We start from the raw sequence: 23,739 nt of genomic DNA, 5'->3' as shown, positions 1-23,739 counted from the left end.
AGATTTTGCTCTTATGGAAAGAAATTTGTACTTTTATTCACCAAAGTGGCATTCAACTGATCACAATGTATAGTCAGGACATTAATTAACGGGGTTAAGATCCATAACACTCTTTTCCAATTATCTGTTGTCCAATGTCTGTGTTTCTTTGCCCACTCTAACCATTTCTTTTTGTTTTTCTTTTTCAAAAGTGTCTTTTTCTTTGCAATTCTTCCCATAAGGCCTGCACCCCTGAATCTTCTCTTTACTGTTGTACATGAAACTGGTGTTGAGCGGGTAGAATTCAATGAAGCTGTCAGCTGAGGACATGTGAGGTGTCTATTTCTCAAACTAGAGACTCTGATGTACTTATCCTCTTGTTTAGTTGTACATCTGGTCTTCCACATCTCTTTCTGTCCTTGTTAGAGTCAGTTGTCCTTTGTCTTTGAAGACTGTAGTGTACATCTTTGTATGAAATCTTCAGTTTTTTGGCAATTTCAAGCATTGTATAGCCTTCATTCCTCAAAACAATGACTGACTGACGAGTTTCTAGAGAAAGCTGTTTCTTATTTGCCATTTTTGATCTAATATTGACCTTAAGACATGCCAGTGTATTGCATACTGTGGTACCATAAAGTACCAATTTCCTTCTGAAACAGCAAAATCTGTACATTATTCCAAACTTTTGGCCACCAGTGTATATTTAGAAATGTTGTCAACAAAACCATGATGGCACTTTGATACAGTATCATGATACTACTGCATGAATACAATATTCATATAGAACAGTATTTATAAACTCAGCACTGTATTTTGAAGATAATTTTGTAAAAATCCATATAACTTTACAGATCTTTATTGTAAAGGGTTTAAACAATGTTTTCCATGCTTGTTCAATGAACCATAAACAATTAATGAACATGCACCTGTGGAACGGTCATTAAGACACTAACATCTTACAGACGGTAGGCAATTAAGGTCACAGTTATAAAACCTTAGGACACTAAAGAGACCTTTCTACTGACTTTGAAAAACACCAATAGAAAGATGCCCAGGGTCCCTGCTCATCTGTGTGAACGTGCCTTAGGCATGCTGCATGGAGGCATGAGGACTGCAGATGAGGCCAGGGCAATAAATTGCAATGTCCGTACTATGAGACGCCTAAGACAGCGCTACAGGGAGACAGGAAGGACAGCGATAGTCCTCGCAGTGGCAGACCACGTGTAACAACACCTGCACAGGATCGGTACATCTGAATATCACACCTGCGGGACAGGTACAGGATGGTAACAACAACTGCCCGAGTTACACCAGGAATCACAATCCCTCCATCAGTGCTCAAACTGTCTGCAACAGGCTGAGAGAGGCTGGACTATTCAAGATTATTTATTTTACTAACCCCTACCCCTAAACCCAAACCCTGACACAAATCTGTTGACATTATTAGATTTAAAATTAAACATGATATGGCTGATTTATGAGCCTTTTCAATGATGTCCACTTTAAATATCCTAAGAAGTCAGTTTTTTAACAGGTTTTACTATATTTATGAGAACAGCAAAAACAAAAAGGCATTTACAAGTACAGCTAAACCTGTGCACCAATTTATTTGCACACACTCATGTATTATATTTAATTGTAATCTATTCAGGATCGGGTTCATACATGATTTGTTATTTTTGGATGATTGATGCTGTGTTTGTTTTGCAGGATCATTGTTGGTGCCCCGTTTGGAAGAAATTCATCTGGAGACATGTACACCTGCAGCACAGATCTGTTACACTGTACACCACTGGCCAGTCCAGGTACACATCTGTCACTCTCCCTACACACCTTTATTGATCCAATAAGCAGTCGAAAAATGTACGTTTTTTGTTGTTACAGATGATGAGCAGACCTTTTTGTCTCGCATAACTTTTAGTGGTAATAATTTACATTTTCATTGAAATATAATGCATAAATATAAAAACAGTCTTATATTGAAATAAATAATAATATTCAGAAACTGTATCTAAAATTAACAAGGGACAATAAATAAATGCTAATACAACAGACTGGACAAATAGACATTTATTCATTTTAATATCTTATATATTTTGTATGTGTTCAAACTTTGCATGCCAGGGGGTTGAGGGACAACATATGCCCCGTGAATTTTCCATTTACCAGGGACTAAAAACAATATGTTTTTCATTTCGATATATTTTTTCGTTCCAGTTCAAAAGTTCCACAGACTCCTTTCCAAATGGTTACCAGTTAGAAAAAAAATTAAAGAACTGTTAATAACATTCTTTTAAAAGTGACATTACTTTGCGCTAATGGGTGGGTGAAATACCAATCGCAGTGTTGCCAGATCTCACAAGAGAAACAAGCAACATGGTCTATAAAAACAAGCCCAAAATAAGCCACTTGCCTCACCAAAATAAGCTAAAAAAAAAAAAGCAATAAATTATTTCTGATGTGGTGGATTTATCAGCATAGAAATCATAACAAGCATACAGTTAATTAACAGTTAAGTATCATTTTAATTACAGATCTGCTTCTCTGTCAAAACCTGACAGCATCAAACCTGTATTAATGCATCATATATAACAATAATTCAGACTGTACTTTTATCTCTAATAATGTTTTCATTGTATCTGGATTAGCTGTGCATGTATATGTAGTAATTATATATAGTTGTTAAAAAGTTCTTCATTCACAGAATGCAACATCCACAATAGGCAAAGAAATGTGTTATGCAACAGTTTCCTTCAGGATCAAAGCACATGCTTCTTTTTTTTGGGCAACATGAAGTGGTTGTAGTTCCAGAAATATTCTGTGATAAACCCTTTGGCCTTTAGTTTCATGAAAAAATTATCAGAACAAAATTAACCAGTTATAACCAGTTACCAGCTTTTAAAAATAACGTTTTCATTCCAGAACAATTGAAAATCACTTTGTTTCCAGTTTTTGGTTATGTTCTGCTAAAAATTTAGTTTGTTTTCGGTTTTGTTTTCATTCCTTGAACTGTTTTTAGTCCCAGATTTGTACCTTTGTGAAAGCATTTACAGTATAGATACACAGATTTAAAAATATACAATGTATCATCCTTTATGTCAAATACTTCATTGCAATCAGCTCATTAACATAAATTCTTAGTATTAAATTATATTACATATTTTCATATATACTGTATATATTCAATATTATAATAATTATGTCCATTAATGTGAAATTATATATAAAAATAAACCATGTGTCTGTTACACTCAGAGGAACAGGACGACAGAGATGATGAACCCAAAGCAGATTTATTAAGGGATACAAACAAAACACAGGTATATACAGAGAAAAGAGCTGGATATCAAAACAAAGGTGAAGTCAAACAAACTAATAACTTAACTCGTAGATTATCTTCAGGGAAAGTCACAAGGATGAGTGTTACACATGTGAGGAGTCCAAACAAGACTAGACAGAGAATGGGAGCTAGAGGTGAGTATTTATAGTGTCTTTGATGAGGTGGCTGATGGAGATCAGTTGAGTGTAATCGATACTCGGGAGAGTTGGAGCAGGGAAGAGAGGGAGCAGAGACTGATGAGTGCCTGAGAGTACCCCCCCTCCACGGGCAACTCCCGAAGCCCAAAATGAAGAGGACGACACTGAAGGCCAGGGAGGAGCCAGTGGACAATCAGGAGGCCTGGGAGGCGGACAAAAGTCAGAGACAGGAGGCCTAGGAGGAGGATGCAAGTCCACCAAGGCGCTAAAGGAACTGCACGAGGCTAGTTCCACCCCGGGATTGATGCAAGAGCTGCGCTCGGCGACTGACCTCGCTCTCCGGGCGACGAAGGTCACGGCGCGGTCTCTCGGGCGGGCGATGTCAACATTGGTTGTCCAGGAGTGCCACCTTTGGCTCAACCTGGTCGAGATGGGAGAGGCTGACAAGGCACGGTTCCTTGGTGCCCCCATTTCCCAGGTTGGCCTGTTCGGCGACACCGTCGAGGACTTTGCCCAGCAGTTCCCGGCAGTGAAGCAGCAGACGGAGGCTATCTGGCACATCCTGCCCCGGCACGGCTCAAGATCCTGCACCCTGCCTGCTCGTCGCGAAGGGCGTCCCCCTGCGGTGACTGCACCGGCTCTGCCGCAGCCTGCCCCTGTGGCCCGGCCCCAGCGTGGAGCCCACCATAGGAAGCAGACGCCACCCGTCTCACGGCCGGCCGTCAAGAACCCACGAAAGGCTTCGAAGCGCCCCTGAGACGGGCGACCCAGGGATGACGAAACCCACTGCTCTGGAGCTGGTAAGCAGACCACTCCATCCCCCGGTGGAGGGCCGGGAGGAGAATCTTTTGTTGCCTTTTCATTTAATTTCGCCACATGCCCAAGTGGCTGCGGTACCCAAGAATTCAGCAAAAGAGCGGTTTCCTTGTTTCCTGGGTCACATACCCGGTGTGCATGGCCGTCATAACGACCACCGTCCACCATTCCATTTTGGCAGCTGTGGCACAAATCCGCCCCCGATGTAACAGTCTCCACGGGTCACGAGGACAGGCCTCTTCCTCCCCCGTCCCAGGCTGTTCCGGGGGTGGTCATAAGGAACCAGGTAAGTGCTTCGATGTCCCTGGCGTGGCACCTCAGGCTCCGCCCCGCCATGAGGCCCCACCCCCGGTATGTCTGATGAGATTGTCCCCTTGGTCCCCCTCGCCTGGAGCTTGGACACGTGGCTTGCGCTTTCCAAACCGTCGCGATGGCTGGTCCGGACCGTCCGACTCGGCTACGCGATTCAGTTCACCTGGCGTCCGCCCATGTTCAGCGGCGTCACCTTCACCTCGGTGAAGGGCGAGAACGCCGCTACTTTGCATGTGGAGATCGCTACCCTCCTAGGGAAGGGTGTGATAGAGCCTGTCCCTCCGTCCGAGATGAAGAAGGGTTTTTACAGCCCCTACTTCATTGTACCGAAGAAAGGCGGTGGGTTGCGGCCAATCTTGGATCTGCGAGTACTGAACCGGGCTTTACACAGACTCCCGTTCAAGATGCTGACGCAAAAACGCATTCTAACGAGCATCCGGCATCAAGATTGGTTCGCAGCGGTAGACTTGAAGGACGCGTACTTCCACGTCTCGATTCTACCTCGACATAGATGCTTCCTGCGGTTTGTATTCAAGGGTCGGGCGTATCAGTACAAGGTCCTCCCTTTCGGCCTGTCCTTGTCACCTCACGTCTTTACGAAGGTCGCAGAGGCAGCCCTTGCCCCGTTAAGGGAAGTGGGCATTTTCATCCTCAACTATCTCGATGATTGGCTAATCCTAGCTCATTCTCGGGATATGTTGTGTGCACACAGGGACCTGGTGCTCTCACACCTCAGCCAAATAGGGCTTCGGGTAAACTGGGAAAAGAGCAAGCTCCTCCCGGTTCAGAGCATCTCTTTTCTCGGCTTAGAGTTGGACTCACGAATGAGCGCGCACAGTTGGTCTTGACCTGTTTGAAGGCATTCAGAAAGAAGACAGAGGTTCCACTGAATCTGTTTCAGAGGCTCCTGGGGCATATGGCATCCTCAGCGGTGGCTACTCTGCTCGGGTTGATGCATATGAGACTGCTTCAGCACTGGCTCCAGACTCAAGTCCCGAGATAGGCATGGTGCCGCGGGACACATCGCGTGGCCATCACGCTGGTCTGTCACCACCTCTTCAGCCCTTGGACCGACCTCACAATTCTACGGGCAGGCGTTCCCCTAGAGCAGGTCTCCAGGTGCATTGTGGTTACAACAGATGCCTCCAAAATGGGCAGGGCTGTATGCAATGGGCATGCAGCCACCGGCTCCTGGACAGGCCCGCAGCTACATTGGCACATCAACTGCCTCGAGTTTCTGGCAATTCTGCTCGCCCTGCGTAGGTTTTGGCCGTTGATCCAGGGCAAGCATGTGTTAGTTCGGACAGACAATATGGCAACGGTAGCATATATCAACTGTCAAGGTGGTCTACCCGTTGTATGTCACAACTCACCCGCCGTCTCCTCCTCTCTATAATGTGGTTTTCGCTCTCGGTGGGGCGTGTGGTGAGTTGTGCGTGGATGCCGCAGAGAATAGCGTGAAGCCTCTACACGTGCTAAGTCTCCACAGTAACGCGCTCAACAAGCCACGTGATAAGATGCACGGATTGACGGTCTCAGTTGCGGAGGCAACTGAGATTCATCCTCCACTGAGGCGAGTCACTACACCACCACGAGGACTTAGAGCGCATTGGGAATGGGGCATTCCAAATTGGGAAGAAAAAGGGGAGAAAATACAAAAAAAAATCCTTAAAACAAGATCAATTTGATTTATCTTGTTTTAGAAACAACACTGCATAAGATATTTAGGTTTTTCAGAGAATGTATTTTTAACGTGTATTTTGTCTTACTGTACTGGCAGAGTTTTTATAGTCAAAACAAGTGAAAAAATCTACCAGTGCTGAAGAAGTAATCCAAAATGTTTAGACTCTATGTTACTGACCTTGACTAATCTAACGGAATACGTTACAAATTACATTTTACAGCATGTAATCTGTAATCCGTAGTGGAATACATTTCAAAAGTAACCCTCCCAACCCTGTCAGTAAATCAGTAAGTCTGTAAGTAAATACCCACCCTTAATTTCTTCTGACTCTGGGTGACACACCTGAAACTTTTACATCAGGTTTATCCTAAAACTACTAAAAAAGTATGTTTTTTTAATTACATTTTTTTGTTTTTTATGTTTTCTCATATATATATATATATATATATATTTATTTTTTATTTTTTTTTCATAAATGTAAATGAGTGTAAAGTCTAAAGAATTGAAGTCTGTCGCGAAAAATACGAGCTCATTAATGTCATTTAATCAGTTTGCAGTTTTATTCCAACTGTTACTCCTGGTCAGAGGCTTCTGTAAATCTTTAGTGCAAAAACACATTTTAAATGTAACATATTGATTCAGTGGTTCATCATGGCAGCCATAATCGTAATCTCAATTATGTATTTGATTAATTGTGCAGCTTTAGTCAATACTGCTTTCATATGAAAACAATGACATGATAATTGTCAAAAATTAGTGGGAATTTATTTTCAGATTCTTAGATGTTTCACGAGGTGTTGATCTCAAGTGTCACTTTTCCATATGGGAAGTACAGTGATTGTGCAGCTTCATAAAAGCAAGGAAGTCAATCTCCACCTTGGAGTTCCTGCCTTTATCCCAGAGAAGATGTTTTCCTACTGCAGGAAAGCCAGCTCTTGTGTAAACCAGGGATAAATTGAAACCTTATTTACGGAATGGGGCATGTTTGTCGACTAAATGCATAAAATCACTGTGGGAAAATGTGCCAGACAGACAGCAGATCTTCATCTGCCAGGTTGAGACATCACAAGTCCTGGTCAGCTGTGTAGAAATCACAGCACTGTATCACTGAAAGTAAAACTATTTGTTGGCTCAACAACCATAACGTAAGAAAATAAATGACTTCTACTCAGAAACGCACATATTTATAACATTTTTAGCTTTACTTAATTTGCATTAATGTGTACAACATGAAATATTAATTATAAGGTGAGCTTAGTGATACATACAGTAAAAGAATAATTATGAGCTCCCTGAACCTTTTTGGCTTAAAAATCCATAAATCAAAATTTAAAGTAAAACTAACTCAAACAATATAGTACATAACTTTGGTTTTTGGGGATACCCATAAGCCCTTGCTCTTGAATAATTTAAGCATGTTTGTTCAGTCAAACAGAACTTAAAAGGCACTGAATTAGTTGTTTTGAAGAATTCATGAAGATTTTTAGCTCTTTTTAGTATTGTGTTTTAGATGTTTAGATGTTGTTTTACTCTAATTAATTGTTAATTAAAAGTCACCATTAGAATGATTAGTGTTTATTAAAGTTGGATCATGCTCAATCCATGTGATTTTTCTGTGCACATGAGAAATGAATGGTAATATTGAAACGTGTATAAAATCATGAGCACTCACATTAAAATGAATATCAGTCCAGTAATATCAGTAACCTTATAAAAGCTGTTAAATTCAATATTAGAGGTCTGCATGGACCTTAAAATGAAACCCGACCTGAACCCGAAATCGCTTACTATCTAATTTCTTCTCCTAGCAAGTACTGTTGAAATAGGCTGTATATTTATATAAGCATATAGGCAACATTCGTAACAGTACTGAAACAGTAAACATACACTGTTTAACAAGGCACAGTAGCCCCTTAGTACACTAGAGCAGAAGGGGAAAAAGCATTGCCTTACTGTTTTTATTTGCTGAATCTTCACATGGCGCAGAACAATCTGGAATAAAACAAAACAATGCAACAGCCCCCTCTATGCAGCATGACTTGTTCAGATTGTTGAATCTTTGTGACAACTGCGCTAAACACAATCTAGACGCAGCGCATAGAATGAAACAGCGCAGGTGTCTCAACATGCATTTTTGACAATTTGAAGTTGTTTTTAACTTGACATGGTGTTTAAAATGTGCCGGTCCAGCGCGAGATGCTGAAGAATATGAGCTCATTGATGTCATTTAATCAGTAAGTCAGTCAGTCAGTCAGTAAGTTAGGAAGTAAGTCAGTAAGTCAGTCAGTAATAGTAAGTCAGTAAGTCAGTAAGTAATAGTCAGTAAGTCAGTAAGAAAGTCAGTCAGTAAGTCAGTCAGTCAGTAAGTTAGTAAGTCAGTCAGTAAGTCAGTCAGTAATAGTAAGTCAGTAAGTCAGTAAGTAATAGTCAGTAAGTCAGTAAGAAAGTCAGTCAGTAAGTCAGTGAGTCAGTAATAATAGTCAGTAATTCAGTCAGTAAGTCAGTCAGTAAGAAAGTCAGTAAGTCAGTAAGTAATAGTCAGTAAGTCAGTCAGTAAGTCAGTAAGTCAGAAAGTCAGTAAGTACTAGTAAGTCAGCAAGTCAGTCAGTAAGTCAGTAGGTCAGTAAGAAATAGTCAGTAAGTCATTAAGTCAGTAGGTCTGTGAGTAATAGCCAGTAAGTCAGTAAGTAATAGTCATTAAGTCACTAAGTAAAAGTAAGTCAGTAAGTCAGTAAATCTGTCATTAAGTCAGTAAGTTTGTAAGTAATAGTCAGTAAGTCAGTAAGAAATAGTCATTAAGTCAGTAAGTAATAGTAAGTCAGTAAGTCAGTAAGTAATAGTCAGTAAGAAAGTCAGTCAGTAAGTCAGTAAGTAATAGTCAGTAAGTCAGAAAGTCAGTAAGTCAGTAAGTATTAGTCAGTAAGTCAGTCAGTAAGTCAGTAGGTCAGTAAATAATAGTAAGTCAGTCAGTAAGTCAGTAGGACAGTAAGTAATAGTCAGTAAGTCAGTAAGTAATAGTCAGTAAGTTAGTAAGTAATAGTCAGTAAGTCAGTAAGTATTAGTAAGTCAGTCAGTAAGTCAGTAGGACAGTAAGTAATAGTCAGTAAGTCAGTAAGTAATAGTCAGTAAGTCAGTCAGTAAGTCAGTAGGTCTGTAAGTAATAGTCAGTAAGTCAATAAGTAATAGTCAGTAAGTCAGTCAATCTGGAATAAAATGAAACAATGCAACAATCGCCTCTATGCAGCATGACTTGTTCAGATTGTTGAATCTTTATGACAACTAAGACACAGCGCATAGAATGAAACAGAGCGCAGGTGTCTCAACATGCGTTTTTAACAATTTGAAGTTCTTTTTTAACTTGATAAATTGCAAATCTCCTTGCTGCCCCCTCTTCTCTCTCCCCTTTCTCTCCTTCAACAGCTCTGGACCAATACAAAGACATAAGATTTATATGTAAAAATATATCAAATACCATGAAAACAAAGAATGCAACTGTATGTGTTTGATATCATTTAAGAGGTCTCTGTGCAACTGGTATAGTGGTCTCTTTCCCATGTTGATAAAACTAATAGTAATAAAGTTATAAGGTCTTTGCCAAATACTGCATAATTCTGGAGGTCTATGCCCCTCCTTGACCTACAATTGAAATGATCTCCTATATGTTAACAAGGTTAAACCCCAGGAAGTCAAGAACCCATTCACCCCCAAATTCTCATTGTTCAAAGGATAATACCATTTGGTACACAATGTTTATTCTGTCTGGGTATTTAAGGAAAGTTGGCAAGAAGCTCGGGGAATCTGTAAGCAGATCTCCCATGCTGTACCGCTTCATGTAGTTTATATTTGTCGGGGAATCTGTAAGCAGATCTCCCGTGCAGTACCGCTGCATGTAGTTTTGTCAGGTATGTTTCTTTGACTTGTCTTTTATTTTTAGTAATGCTTGTTTATTCTGATCATGTGAAACTGCCTTTGATTTGAATTTCTGCAAGAATGTTTTATATCCTACCTGACAAATAAATTGTTATTATTTGATTTATTTTGAATTCCTCCAAAATCATTTATATAATTACTGGAGCTTTAATATAGGAGGAAGCCATTTAAAGACTCTCAGTTTGAATTACACTCAGGACAACCAGGTAGGACAATCACCTAGGACAACCGGGTAGGATTTGAATTTCATTAGACCAGGGTAGACCATAATGGAGCTTTAATATAGGAGAAACCACTAAGTACAACCAGGTAGGACAACCACCTAGGACAATCGGATAGGAGAAAGCCATTTAAAGACTCTCAGTCACAGCTCACCACCCGTCTTAGCAAGTTGTATGTACATGACTAAGCGGCAATATCATCTGGTTAGGAGACAAGCCAAACCAGACGATATTAGTTAACCCTACAACCACTCACTAAGAACGGAACTGGCTATCCATTTCGGGAGGTTTACGTAATTTAATAACGGCCGGCAGAAGTCTCCAAAGATCCAAAGGACAATGAATAGAAGAGGATTTAGAGTAATCAATAACCTAAAAATGTTAAATTAAAAGAATGATCAGAAATTAATTAGAGCTTAAATATAAATTAGAGGTCAATTTAAAATTGGAGTCAGATTAATATAAAATTGGAGTCAGATAAAGTGAATAACGGAATCAAAAGTGTGAATTAACAATAATTGCTTTACTTCAGCGCTCAGAAAAGACAAAACAATGCAGAGACCTTCAAGGGCAATTTATTGAAGTTCCACTCTGGAACGGATAGAAAATGATCCCTATTTACAACTCCATCCCCCAACACTGTAGTGGACCAACAACTGGCTGACGACTTGAATGTGTTCTACTGTAGATTTGAAAGGCCCAATCTCACACCCCACACCTACTCTGACCTTCACTTCACACAAACACCAACACCTCCTGCAACCCCCCTCCTCCCCCTTCCTGCTACTCAACCTGCACTTAAGATCTGTGAAGATGATGTGTGCCGGGCTTGCGGAAACAAAAGACAAGGAAAGCACAGGGCCCAGATGGTGTTTCACCCACTTGTCTAAAATCCTGTGCTGACCAGCTGGCCCCCATCTTCACACACATCTTCAACAGTTAACTGGAGCAGTGTGAAGTTCTTTGCTGTTTCAAATGCTCCAATATCATTCCTGTCCCAAAGAAACCCAAAATCACAGGACTCAATGACTACAGACCCATCGCTCTGACGTCTGTGGTCATGAAGTCATTTGAGAGACTGGTGTTGGCCCACCTGAAGGACATCACTGGACCCTTTCTAGATCTCCTTCAATTTGCTTATCGAGCAAACAGGTCTGTAGATGATGCAGTCAACATTGGATTGCATCATATCCTGAAACATCTGGACAGACCAGGGACATATGCAATGATCCTTTTTGTGGACTTCAGTTCGGCTTTCAACACCATCATCCCAGCTATTCTCCGGATTAAAGTAAACCAACTCTCTGTTCCCACGTCTATCTGTCAGTGGATCACCAGCTTTCTGACGGACAGGCAGCAGCTAGTGAGACTGGGGAAATTCACTTCCAGCACCTGCACAATCAGCTCTGGTGCCCCCCAGGGATGTGTGCTCTCCCCACTACTCTTCTCCCTTTACACCAACGACTGCATCGCCAAGGACCCCTCTGTCAAGCTCCTGAAGTTTGCAGACGACACTACTGTCATTGCCCTCATCCGAGATGACGATGAGTCTGCATACAGAAGGGAGGTTAAACAGCTGGCTGTCTGGTGCAGTCAAAACATCCTGGAGCTGAACACGCTCAAAGCGGTGGAGATGATTGTGGACTTTAGGAGGAACACCCCAACACTGACCCCCCTCACCATTCTAAACAGCACTGTGGCAGCAGTGGAGTCATTCAGATTCCTGGGCACTACCATCTCACAGGACCTGAAGTGGGAGACCCACATTGACTGTGAAAAAGGCCCAGCAGAGGTTGTACTTCCTTCGCTAGTTGAAGAAATTCAACCTGCCACAGGCACTGCTGATACAGTTTTACTCAGCAGTCATTGAGTCTGTCCTCTGCACTTCAATAACTGTCTGGTTTGGTTCAGCTATGAAATTGGATATAAGAAGACTACAAAGGACAGTTCTGACTGCTGAGAGGATTATTGGTTACCCCCTGCCCCCCCTTCAAGAACTATACACTTCCAGAGTGAGGAAAAAGGCTGGTAAAATCACTCTGGACCCCACTCACCCTGCCCACTAACTTTTTGAACTGTTGGCTTCTGGCCGACACTTCAGAGCACTGAGCACCAGAACCGTCAGGCACAGGAACAGTTTTTTCCCTCAAGCCATCCATCTCATGAACATTTCAAACTGCCCCATTGAGAATAATTCTGAGTAATTCATTAAAATTTACTAGTAATTCTCACATTAGATGTTAATATTAATTTTATATAGTTATATTTGGATACAATTTCACAGAAATGTTGATAAAAAAACATGTCTTCACATGAATCATACAAGTTTTTGCTGTAGTTAATTTTGAAATGTCAAAGAATTTCTACATTTTTTTATAAAAAAAAAAAAAAGCCATAATAAATAATTACTTTTATATTTGTCAGTTAACATGTCAAAAATATACATCTGTTTACATGTTTGAACAGTTAAGAAGTTATTAACAACTTAAAATATAGTTTTAGATGAAAACTGTCCGGTTATGAATGATTTATAAGCTTGAATTCCACCCAGTCAAAATCGACCTGCTAATGCAAAAGATTTGTGCAGATTCTGAATGCAACAGGAGGGTTAAAATAATATACATTTGTGGTCTACAAACAGCTATTTCTTCTACATGGAGCAGGTCACTACTCATCTAATCCCAATAAAAATTACAGAGTGCACCTTTAACAAGATGTTAATGTTGTGGGGAATACTTGATTTATGATTCAACATGATGAGTTGAGCTGTTTGTTTTTGTGTCCATGTTGTTTTATTGATTCCACAGAATGAACCTCTTCAATAATCAAACATCTGGAGCAGATCTGAATGCTACAAATGTTCTGCTGATTATCACAGATGGATAAGTCTCAAAATGTCCTCAAAAAATATCCTCCGCTTTCTTATTGGGGTGAGTTCTTCCGATACAACAGTGATGCATATTTCAACAAGAATTATGCATATATGCAAAGACTTATTAAGCATATTAATTCGCCATAAGGTTGTGCCAAACCTGTATTCTGTTATTTACTCTGTTGAAGATGAGAATAATTCTTAAGAACCTTCATTCAACTCTTTCCATACAATGACAGTTCATAGTGACCATGTTTGTCAAGCCTCAAAAATGACAAAACGGCATAAAACTAGTCCAGATGACTCGTGTGCTATATTCCAGGTCTTCTAAAGCCGTAAGATAGCTTTGTGTGAGAAACAGACCAAAATTAAAGTCATTATTCACTGATAATATCCCTCCAGCGAGAACCAGATCAGTCTGATTTTTTAACCGAATCAACTTTAAAAGAACCGGTTTATTCTGTAAACAAATCAGACTGAATCAATCAGAAAATAGGGAAGTTTGTGAAAAAAAAAACATATTCATAATATTATTAAGGTTGAGAATATTATTTTGCATAAGATACATTTAAATCTTCTGTTTGTCAGGTTGGAAGTCTTGACATGATGAAGCTCACTAGTCTGGCTTCAGAACCAAAACACAACACATTCTACATTTATGAATACGCTGGACTCAAAGGGCTTATTGACAACCTGCAAAAGAAGATCTACAGCGTTGAAGGTGCAATCTAAATGTAGATTTGAAGTACAAGTACAATCACAGTAAGTTTTACCTGTTGAAGGATCTGCTTTGGTTTCAGGGTCACTGAGCACTCTCACCTCAGACAGACAGAATGAGTTATCACAGAGAGGATTCAGTGTGGTCTACAACAAGGTACGAGATTGCATATTTCACCATGTTATTATTTCTGTTATTCCATTTTTTCCATCTCATATTGAGCTACAAATATGAAAAATGACTGAACCTGCTCGAATGACCACACAGTAACTCATACACACCTGGGCTGCAAGATCTGGCAACCCATCAACTCTGAAAACAAATGTTTATATATGCTTGAATATGTGGCCCCCACAGCTGTCAGCTTATACAAGCCCCCTCAATAGGGCCCTGTGATTATAAGGGCCCCCAGCCAGCTTATAGGACCCTTTTGCCTTCATGTTTATAATACAAAATATTTTGAGCCACTCTTTAAAAATGTGAATTTTCTGACTATTATTTCATATAGGCTTTATAGGGTTAAGCTTTGTGCTTTATATGAAAAGTGCTGTCGAATAAAAACATTTATTATACTATTCATTACTATAACTGCATTTCTCCCCAATATTACAAAAAAATAACTAGGAAAAAGAAGATATTCATATTTTATTTTGTGTGGTACAAAAGTACTGACCTAGAAAAGGTATGTGGTTACAGAAATTTTACTGTCCCCCAAGAAATATTCACTGGAGTAATAAGTGTGACAACTAGCTCCGGTCTCCCTATATATATATATATATATATATATATATATATATATATATATATATATATATATATATATATCACACACACACACACACACACACACACACACACACACACACACACACACACACACACACACACACACACACATACAAACTGTATATATACTGTATGTGTGGTACCATTTAAAAGTCACAGTGAAGAATAAATTACAGACAAAAGTGATTTTGACGGGTTTTTAACTCAGGACTCTGTGATTGTGGGTTTTGTTGGATCTAATGAGTGGCGTGGAGTTCTGTATGAAGTGACTGATTCGGGATCTGGTTTCAGAAAGACAGAGATTAAAGATCCAGCTCTCAGTAAAGACTCTTACATGGGTGTGTTCATGTTACATTGTGCCTTTTGTTTATGTTTTATTTCTGTGTTATAATGTTTAATTTTAATGTTAATGTTAGTTTTTTTTTTTGATGGGTGCTGATTTTGTTCAGGTTACTCTGCTGTGGTGGGACACAGAGGTGACGTGTCTCTTCTGTTCTCTGGGGGTCCGTCCTTTGAACACAGGGGTCTGGTGACCCTCTTCACTAACACTGAAAATACATAGAGTGTGACGGGGAGAATCACAGGAGAACAGGTCAGTGATAGTACAGTTTACAGTCTGCACTGACACTCAGACACGTCACATTTACACATGGTTATTGTTTTAGACCCTTTTCCATTGACTGTGAACAACATTAGCAATAACATTAACATGACATTAGATACATATTGAGCTCATTTTGTGATTTTTAGATTGGATCATATTTTGGAGCATCTTTAAGTTTGTTAGATGTCGACTTGGATGGAAACACAGATTTTCTCCTTGTCGGAGCGCCATTATTTTACCAGCCTCATCCGAGGAGAGAAGGATTTATGTACGTTTACGCTTTAACGGAGCAGGTACTTATGGTTTTACCTCTCTCAGCAGCTGCTCATGTTGATTTATGTCATCATTCATCATTCTCTTTCTGTCTGTAGTTAATTCTGCAGCAGATTCTCACTGTGAGTGAGTCAATAACAGGCAGGTTTGCTGCGTCGTTGGCATCACTAAAGGACCTGAATGGAGACAGTGTGCCAGATGTAGCTGTTGGGGCACCGCTAGAGGATGAATGGGGAGTTGTTTACATTTACCTCGGTGAGAGGAAACATGGCGCCCACCCGACACGCTCTCCTCAGGTCAGAGGAACACAAGCTGACCAAAACTAACCAGAAGATCAAACTTGTGTGTATAAAAATGCAGAAAATATCATCAGCTCAGTATAAAGTCAATGGAAAGTCTCCACTATGACAGAAAAACGTGTGTCTGTGTGTGTTTAGTGGATTCCAGCATGGTCGGTTCTTCCTGGGATCCATCAGTTTGGAGTGTCTCTATCAGGTCAGATGGACATGAGCGATGATAATCTGACTGATATTGTAGTCGGAGCTCAAGGAGCGATCGTACTGCTGAAGTAGGACATTTCACCACACAATTATAAATGAAAGATTCACTTTCAACATCAGTTCAAATAACACAATCAATCAGTGTGTCTACCTGATACTGTTAGTTATTCACTAATTTATCTTCGTCTTTATCTCAGAGCTTGGCCAGTGATGTCTGTATCTTCACAACTGAGTTTCAACCCCAGTGAAATCAGTCTAAATGACCTTGAATGTCCGAGTGCCGATGTGTTTCTCGCATTTAACCTCACTTCTTGTTTCAATGTGACGGAGAGGACCATTAGCATAGGTAATGTTACGCTATTATAGTTTATACATTTTACTTCTATTTTATTTTCAATTGTTCCATTAAGTTGAAGCCAACATACTGTTAAAACGTTGTTTTTTGAAAATCCCTAAACCGAAACCAAAATTTCTAACACTGACTCCTTCTAGAGCTTTCAAGCTACATTCACCAAACTTGGTGCAGACCTTCAGATTGTTCTGGAATAGTGTGCTTTGACTTTTCTAACTGATTGAACTTATGGTTTTTGCACAGCAGATGATCAAAACAATGGGAAAGCCTACAGATTTACATTGACGGATTAAACAGTTTAGGTTAAACAGACCCTGTGCAAGTTTAGGAGGGACGAGGAGCAGGTCATCCTGGTAGCACTCTACTGGCCCACCCAGACGTGGTTCTTGGACCTCACGCTCCTCGTGACAGCGCCCCTGGTGAATTCCCCTGAGGAAGGACCTTCTTTCTCAGGGACGGGGCACCATCTGGCACCCGCGACCAGACCTCTGGAATCTCCATGTTTGGCCTTGGTGGTAGACACGATCACTCAGGCTAGGGCCCCCTCTACGTGGCGCCTGTATGCCTTTAAATGGCGTCTGTTTGCTAAGTGGTGTTCTTCCCGATGGGAAGACCCCCAGAGATGCGCAGTCGGATCAGTGCTTTCCTTCCTGCAGGAGAGGTTGGAAGGGTGGCTGTCCCCTTCCACCTTGAAGGTGTACATAGCCGCTATAGCAGCACACCATGACACAGTGGACAGTAAGTCCTTAGGGAAGCATGACCTGATCATCAGGTTCCTGAGAGGTGCCAGGAGGCTGAACCCCTCCAGACCGCGCCTCGTTCCCTCATGGGATCTCTCTGTAGTTCTTTAGGGTCTACAGAGAACCCCCTTTGAGCCTTTGCAGTCAGCTGAGCTTAAGGCACTCTCCTTGAAGACTGCCCTCCTGACTGCGCTCACTTCCATCAAGAGGGTAGGAGACCTGCAAGCGTTCTCTGTCAGCAAAACGTGCCTAGAGTTCGGTCCGGGCTACTCTCACGTGATCTTGAGACCCCGACCAGGCCCTTTTAGGGACCAGGTGGTGAGCCTGCAAGCGCTGCCCCAGGAGGAGGCAGACCCAGCCCTGTCATTGCTGTGTCCGGTACGTGCTTTACGCATCTATTTGGACTGCATGCAGAACCTTAGAATCTCTGAACAGCTCTTTGACAGCGGAAAGGAAGTGCTGTCTCCAAGCAGAGGATCGCCCACTGGCTCATTGACGCCATAGCTACGGCATATTACACCCAGGACATGCCGCCCCCTGTAGGGCTATGAGCCCATTCTACCAGGGGTGTAGTGACCTCCTGGGCCCTGGCCAGGGGTGCCTCTCTAACAGACATTTGCAGTGCAGCGGGCTGGGCAACACCCAACACCTTTGCGAGGTTCTACAACCTCCGGGTGGAACCGGTTTTGTCCCGTGTAGTGGCACGCAATACAAGCAGATAAATCCAGGATAGCTGGCCCGGTGTATCGCTTGCACATAGCGCCTTTCTCCTCCCCTGAGCTGAAGACGTACGCCATTAACTCCCAGTAGTGTTCAAAAACTATGTTCCCTGATTGACTTCCTCCGAGCCCTGTGGCAGTTGAGTTTTCGGGGAGACTCGCTGCCGGCCCAGTACAAGTGCTAACTAAAAGCTCTGTACTGGGGTAGGTGCTCTGCATGTGGCGTTTCCTCATAGGTAACCCTATGCGATGTATATCTTCCGCTAATTCATTTCCCTGTTGGCAAACTGTGTCTTCCTTGGGCAGAGGCCCCTCTGCCACAGTCTCCATGTTTGTAGTAACTCCTCCCCGTTGGGTAGGACCTACCATGAGACTTCCCCACATGACATACTTCCGACATAGCTCGGCAAGACCATGTGACGTATTTCCACTTAAATACCCCCCCTCTCTCTGGGCAAAGTGTGGTGTCCACGGTGACCTCCACTTGGGAGGGACACCCCCAGACTAGACATGGTTGGCCCAGTCGGATAATCCCCCTTTTTTTTAGGGAGTGGAAAAAAAGAAGGGGAAAAGAGGCCACGACTGGGCTAGCCTGTCTCTATCTTTTGGGTAGTTGACTTGTCCCCAATGGGCCGTTCGACACTCATAACAATGTTGGGGGAGGTTACGTGTCGGCCTGGTGCGCTGGCTACGAGACACACAGTTGTCTGCCCATCACACACTGCCAGTTCATGTAACACAGTTCAGCCAGTTGCAGCGTTTTGTATAGGGAACCCTAGTGTCACTACATCGACACAACGTCGAGTGAGTGACAGATAGGGAACGTCATGGTTACTTGCGTAACCTCCGTTCCCTGATGGAGAGAACGAGAGGTTGTGTCCCTCCTGCCACAACGCTGAACTACCCGCTGAAATGGCCGGACCTTGTCTCGGCTCCTCAGCATAAAACCTGAATGAGTGGTTGCACGCCAGCTCCTTTTATACCCGTATGTCTGGGGGAGTGGCATGCAAATACCACTCGCCAATTTTCATTGGCCTTTTATCAAAGACCAGAGGTGTCTCGGGCTCCAGAGAGTGACCCCTAGTGTCACTACATCGACACAATGTCTCGTTCCCTCCATCAGGGAACTGAGGTTACGCAAGTAACCATGACGTTTAGTATTATTCACAATATATGAAGCTTGAGACACAATGTATTTGCTGATGGGGCATGTTTCCATAGTCTAATTTTTTTTTTGTATGCTCTCTTTTCAAAATAACAAACTATGCATTGAAGTGAGGATAAAAAATACAGATGATTATAGTCAATGATGAAAGAATTATATACAGCAAATTCCAACTATGTGTCAGTGATTGTTTTTATTTCACCTCTAGAGGCTGCTGTTATATTGTAGAATCAAGTTGTTCTAACTTTAGGATCCTGCAGCACTGGCCGCAGAGGAAATAATAATAATAAAAACTATCGGCATAGATTTTGCCAGATAACCGATTGTTCCAAAAAACCAACTATGAGCACCGATTAATCTGTAAAACCGATATATCGGTCTACCTCTATTAAACACTTTAAATGTCAAATTAGCTAAATGTGTTAACTATGGTAAATACATTAAATTGTGTTAACTTTATGAATTAATTTATCTTAATGAATTAACTTTGACAGCCCTCAAACTTTTATAAATGTGTACATGTATGTCCCTTTAATTACCATTGCATCTTTTTATCTCCATGTATAGATGCTGTTTCAAAGGAACTGTAAATTAATGCACATCTGTGTGGCCAATCTGACGCTGAACTTCCACTGATACTGACACCACATAATTTATTCATTTAGCAGACGCTTTTATCCAAATTGTATCAAAGCTCGAAATGATTAAGTCACGAGTTCGAATCCAGGGCATGCTGAGTGACTCTAGCCAGGTCTCCTAAGCAACCAAATTGGCCCAGTTGCTAGGGTGGGCAGAGTCACATGGGGTAACCTCCTCGTGGTCGCAATAATGTGGTTCACTCTCGATGGGGCGCATGGTGAGTTGTGCATGGATGCCGCGGAGAATAGTGTGAAGCCTCCACACGGTAACGTGCTCAACAAGCCACGTGATGAGATGCGTGGATTGATGGTCTCAGACGCAGCGGTAACTGAGATTCGTCCTCAACCTCCCAGATTGAGGCGAATCACTACGCCACCACGAGGACTTAGAGCGCATTGGGAATTCCAAATTGGGGAGAAAAAGAAAAAAAAATAGTAGAAACATAAGATTAAGTTGAGTACAATATGTTTTTATAATTTGAGATTACTATTAGTATTTACATTGCAAGAAGCAAATACCCCAGAATCTTGCACACTAAGTCTGATTTGAACATTTGTCATTATATGTGGTATTAAAAACATGTAAAAAACCTTAAAACACTAGACCCTTGATTTTACTATCATTGCAGTCCAAGAAAAACCAATGTGTAGTACATACACAGTTAGAGCTGGGCAATATATCCAATATTCACAATATAATCACAATGATTTTGCTGGCCAATACCTAATTAAGAAACAATGTGAATATCTCGATGATAAAATCTATGCCACAAAATATGCCAAAATAAAAGCTCCAGGTGAAGTTGAAGTAAATATGACAGATATATATATATATATATATATATATATATATATATATATATATATATATATATATATATTACAATTGTATAAAACAAATTTAATCCTTAAAATAATAGTAGGCTAATAATAACAATTGCTAATAAAAACATTTTATTTTAATAATAAACTTGACTGGGTGCCACAATATTAATTCAGTGTTATTATAATATTCAGCTGAGTTCCAAAGAAGTGAAGTTGTAGTATTTTCACTCCCTGTCCATTCACAATTATTTTTTTTATTTTATTTTTTGTAAAAATATGCATTAGTAAATAATGCTTTTTATTTCTGTATATTGTTGCATATTGGTGTATCAGGTGAAAATGATCAAAACTGAATTATATAATTCCTGCGACACTAGTGCCACCAAATGGATTTGCAAAAATAAACTTTGCTTTCAAAACAGCTTTCTGAATATGCCCCGTCTGCTGTTGGTCAAACAAAAATTAATCGTCTCAGTTACTGTCATAACCTCCGTTCCCTGATGGAGGGAACGAGACATTGTGTCAATGCAGTGACACTAGGGGTCACCCTTGGGAGCCCCAAACACCTCAGATCTTTGAGAAAAGGCCAATGAGAATTGGCGAGTGGAATTTACATGCCACTCCCCCAGACATACGGGTATAAAAGGAGCTGGCTCGCAACCACTCATTCAGGTTTTGTGCTGAGGAGGGTAGTACAGCGTTGTGGCAGGGGGGACGTAACGTCTCATTCCCTCCATCAGAGAACGGAGGTTACGACAGTAACCTTCTGTCACACACTCGACGTTGTGTTGATGTAGTGACACTAGGGGTCCCTATACGAAATGCCACAACTAGCTGCATGCGTAGTAGCAGGTGCACCGGTCTGCACGTAGCCTCCCCCAGCGCCCCCAAAAAATGTCATATAGTTCCCCACATCCATGGGGGGGGGGGACGTATCTAGTATGGGAGCATCTAGTATAGAGGTGCCAGCTGCAGCCTTTTCTCTCTATGTTTTCTTTCCACAGAGTATTAAGTTATTTGGCTATATATGCGCCGGGGAAGGTGTTCTTTTCCTGTCCTATTCTTTCATGGAGAAAAGACCCCGCAGAGACCACATCCTGCCAGAGGGGAGGTAACATGTGGCAAACATGTCATATGGGCTCAGAGCCGCACATGGAAGAGGTGCGGTGGTAGGTCCTGCATGAAAGGGGAGGAGCTCTACAATCATGGCGACCGGGACAGAGAGGGCTCTGTCGAAGGGAGATGCAGGTCTGCCGACAGGGAGATCGTACTGCGTAAAATACATCACAGGTGGTTACCGGAGTAACTGGCACCTGTGGAGCATCTACCTCAGTAAGGGCATATTAGCACACATACTGTTCCGGCTGTGAATTCCTTCGCTGAATTCGTAAGCCACAGGGCTAGGGAGGAAGGACATCCAGGGTTCACGGGTTCGTGAACTCGCATGGGAAAAGCAGCGCACATCTTCTCCTCTTTGGAGGGGAAAGGCGTTATACGCAAGCGATACACCCAGCCAGCTGTCCATATTCCCGAACTTACCTGTTCGTTCCTGACAGAACACAGGACGAAACCGGCTCAACTCGGAGATTGTAAAATCTCGCTAAGGTATTGGGTGTTGCCCAGCCCGCTGCCCTGCAGATGTCTGCTAGAGAGGTGCCATGGGCCAGTGCCCACGAGGATGCCAGTCTCCTTGTGGAGTGTGCTCGTATTCCCGAAGGGGCGGGCACGGCCTGGGCCTGTTATGCCATAGCGATGGCATCCACGATCCAGTGGGCAAGCCTCTGTTTGGAGACAGCGTTCCCTTTCAGCTGTCCACCAAAGCAGACAAAGAGCTGCTCAGAGCGTCTAAAGCTCTGCGTGCGATCTAAGTAGATGCGCAGGGTATGCACCGGACACAGCAACGACAGGGCTGGGTCTGCCTCCTCCTGGTGCAGCGCTTGCAGATTCACCACCTGATCCCTGAAGGGGGTTGTGGGAACCTTGGGCACATAGTCCGGCCGGGGTCTCAGGATTACGCAAGAGTCACCCGGACCGAACTCCAGGCACGTATCACTGACAGAGAACACTTGCAGGTCCCCAACCCTCTTGATGGAGGTGAGCGCAATAAGGAGGGCCATCTTCAAGGAGAGGGCTTTCAACTCGACTGACTCTAGCGGCTCAAAGGGGGCTCTGCGAAGGCCCAGGAGGACCACGGAGAGATCCCATGAGGGGAACAGGCATGACCTAGGAGGATTCAGCCTCCGGGTGCCTCTCAGGAACCTGATGATCAGGTCGTGCTTCCCTAAGGTCTTACTGTCCACTGTATCGTGGTGTGCTGCTATGGCGGCCACATACACCTTCAAGGTGTAGGGGGACAGCCATTCCTCCAGCCTCTCCTGCAGGAAGGAAAGCACTGACCCGACTGCACATCTCTGAGGGTCTTCAGCTCAGGAAGAACACCAATTCGCGAACCGATGCCACTTCAGGGTATAAAGCTGCCTCGTGGAGGGAGCTCTGGCTTGAGTGATCGTGTCTACCATTGCTGGTGGTAGGCCACTTAGGTCTTCCATGTCCCGTCCAAGGGCCAGACGTGAAGGTTCCAGAGGTCTGGGCGCGGGTGCCAGATGGTGCCACGTCCCTGAGAAAGAAGGTCCTTCCTCCAAGGAGGGGCTGTCACGAAGAGTGTGAGGTCTGAGAACCAAGTCTGGGTGGGCCAATACGGGGCCACGAGGGTGACCTGCTCCTCGTCCTCCCTGACCTTGCACAGAGTCTGTGCAAGTAGGCTCACTGGGGGGAACGCATACTTGCGCAGCCTCCTGGACCAGCTGTGTGCCAGCGCATCTGGGCCAAGGGGAGCCCCCGTTGGAGAATACCAGAGCGGGCAGTGGGAGGTTTCTCGGGAGGCAAATAGGTCTACTTGTGCTTTGCCGAACCGACTCCAAATCAGCTGGACCACCTGGGGGTGGAGTCTCCACTCTCCCCTGAGCATCACCTGCCGCGACAGCACATCCGCTGTGGTGTTGAGGTTGCCCGGGATGTTAGTGGCCTGCAGCGACCTCAGTCTTACTCCATAGGAGGAGACGGCGGGCGAGTTGCGACATGCGACGTGAGCATAAGCCGCCTTGGCGATTTATATATGCTACTGTTGC

The 23,739-nt window shown here is 42.7% G+C and overlaps 1 protein-coding gene and 1 long non-coding RNA gene across 2 annotated transcripts in view; both read left to right on the top strand.

The window, feature by feature from the left end:
• Window positions 1-1,701: 1,701 nt before the first annotated feature.
• Window positions 1,702-14,013, top strand: LOC127421519 (uncharacterized). Its single transcript, XR_007894006.1, has 3 exons — window positions 1,702-1,784; window positions 13,227-13,349; window positions 13,880-14,013. It is a non-coding gene; the product is annotated as an uncharacterized LOC127421519 (long non-coding RNA).
• Window positions 14,014-15,265: 1,252 nt separating this feature from the next.
• Window positions 15,266-23,739, top strand: part of LOC127421515 (uncharacterized) — a 14,916-nt gene continuing 6,442 nt past the window's right edge. The window contains exons 1-5 of the mRNA XM_051664608.1: window positions 15,266-15,387; window positions 15,546-15,692; window positions 15,771-16,014; window positions 16,110-16,240; window positions 16,370-16,518. Coding sequence (XP_051520568.1) covers window positions 15,898-16,014; window positions 16,110-16,240; window positions 16,370-16,518 — 397 coding nt within the window. The 5' untranslated portion in view covers window positions 15,266-15,387; window positions 15,546-15,692; window positions 15,771-15,897. The remainder of the gene's footprint in view (window positions 15,388-15,545; window positions 15,693-15,770; window positions 16,015-16,109; window positions 16,241-16,369; window positions 16,519-23,739) is intronic.

Source organism: Myxocyprinus asiaticus, chromosome 30 (genome assembly GCF_019703515.2).
Source record: "Myxocyprinus asiaticus isolate MX2 ecotype Aquarium Trade chromosome 30, UBuf_Myxa_2, whole genome shotgun sequence".
Classification (NCBI taxonomy): domain Eukaryota; kingdom Metazoa; phylum Chordata; class Actinopteri; order Cypriniformes; family Catostomidae; genus Myxocyprinus; species Myxocyprinus asiaticus.
Note: the sequence above shows the minus strand (reverse complement) of the source record. Positions and strands in the feature narration are given on the sequence as shown.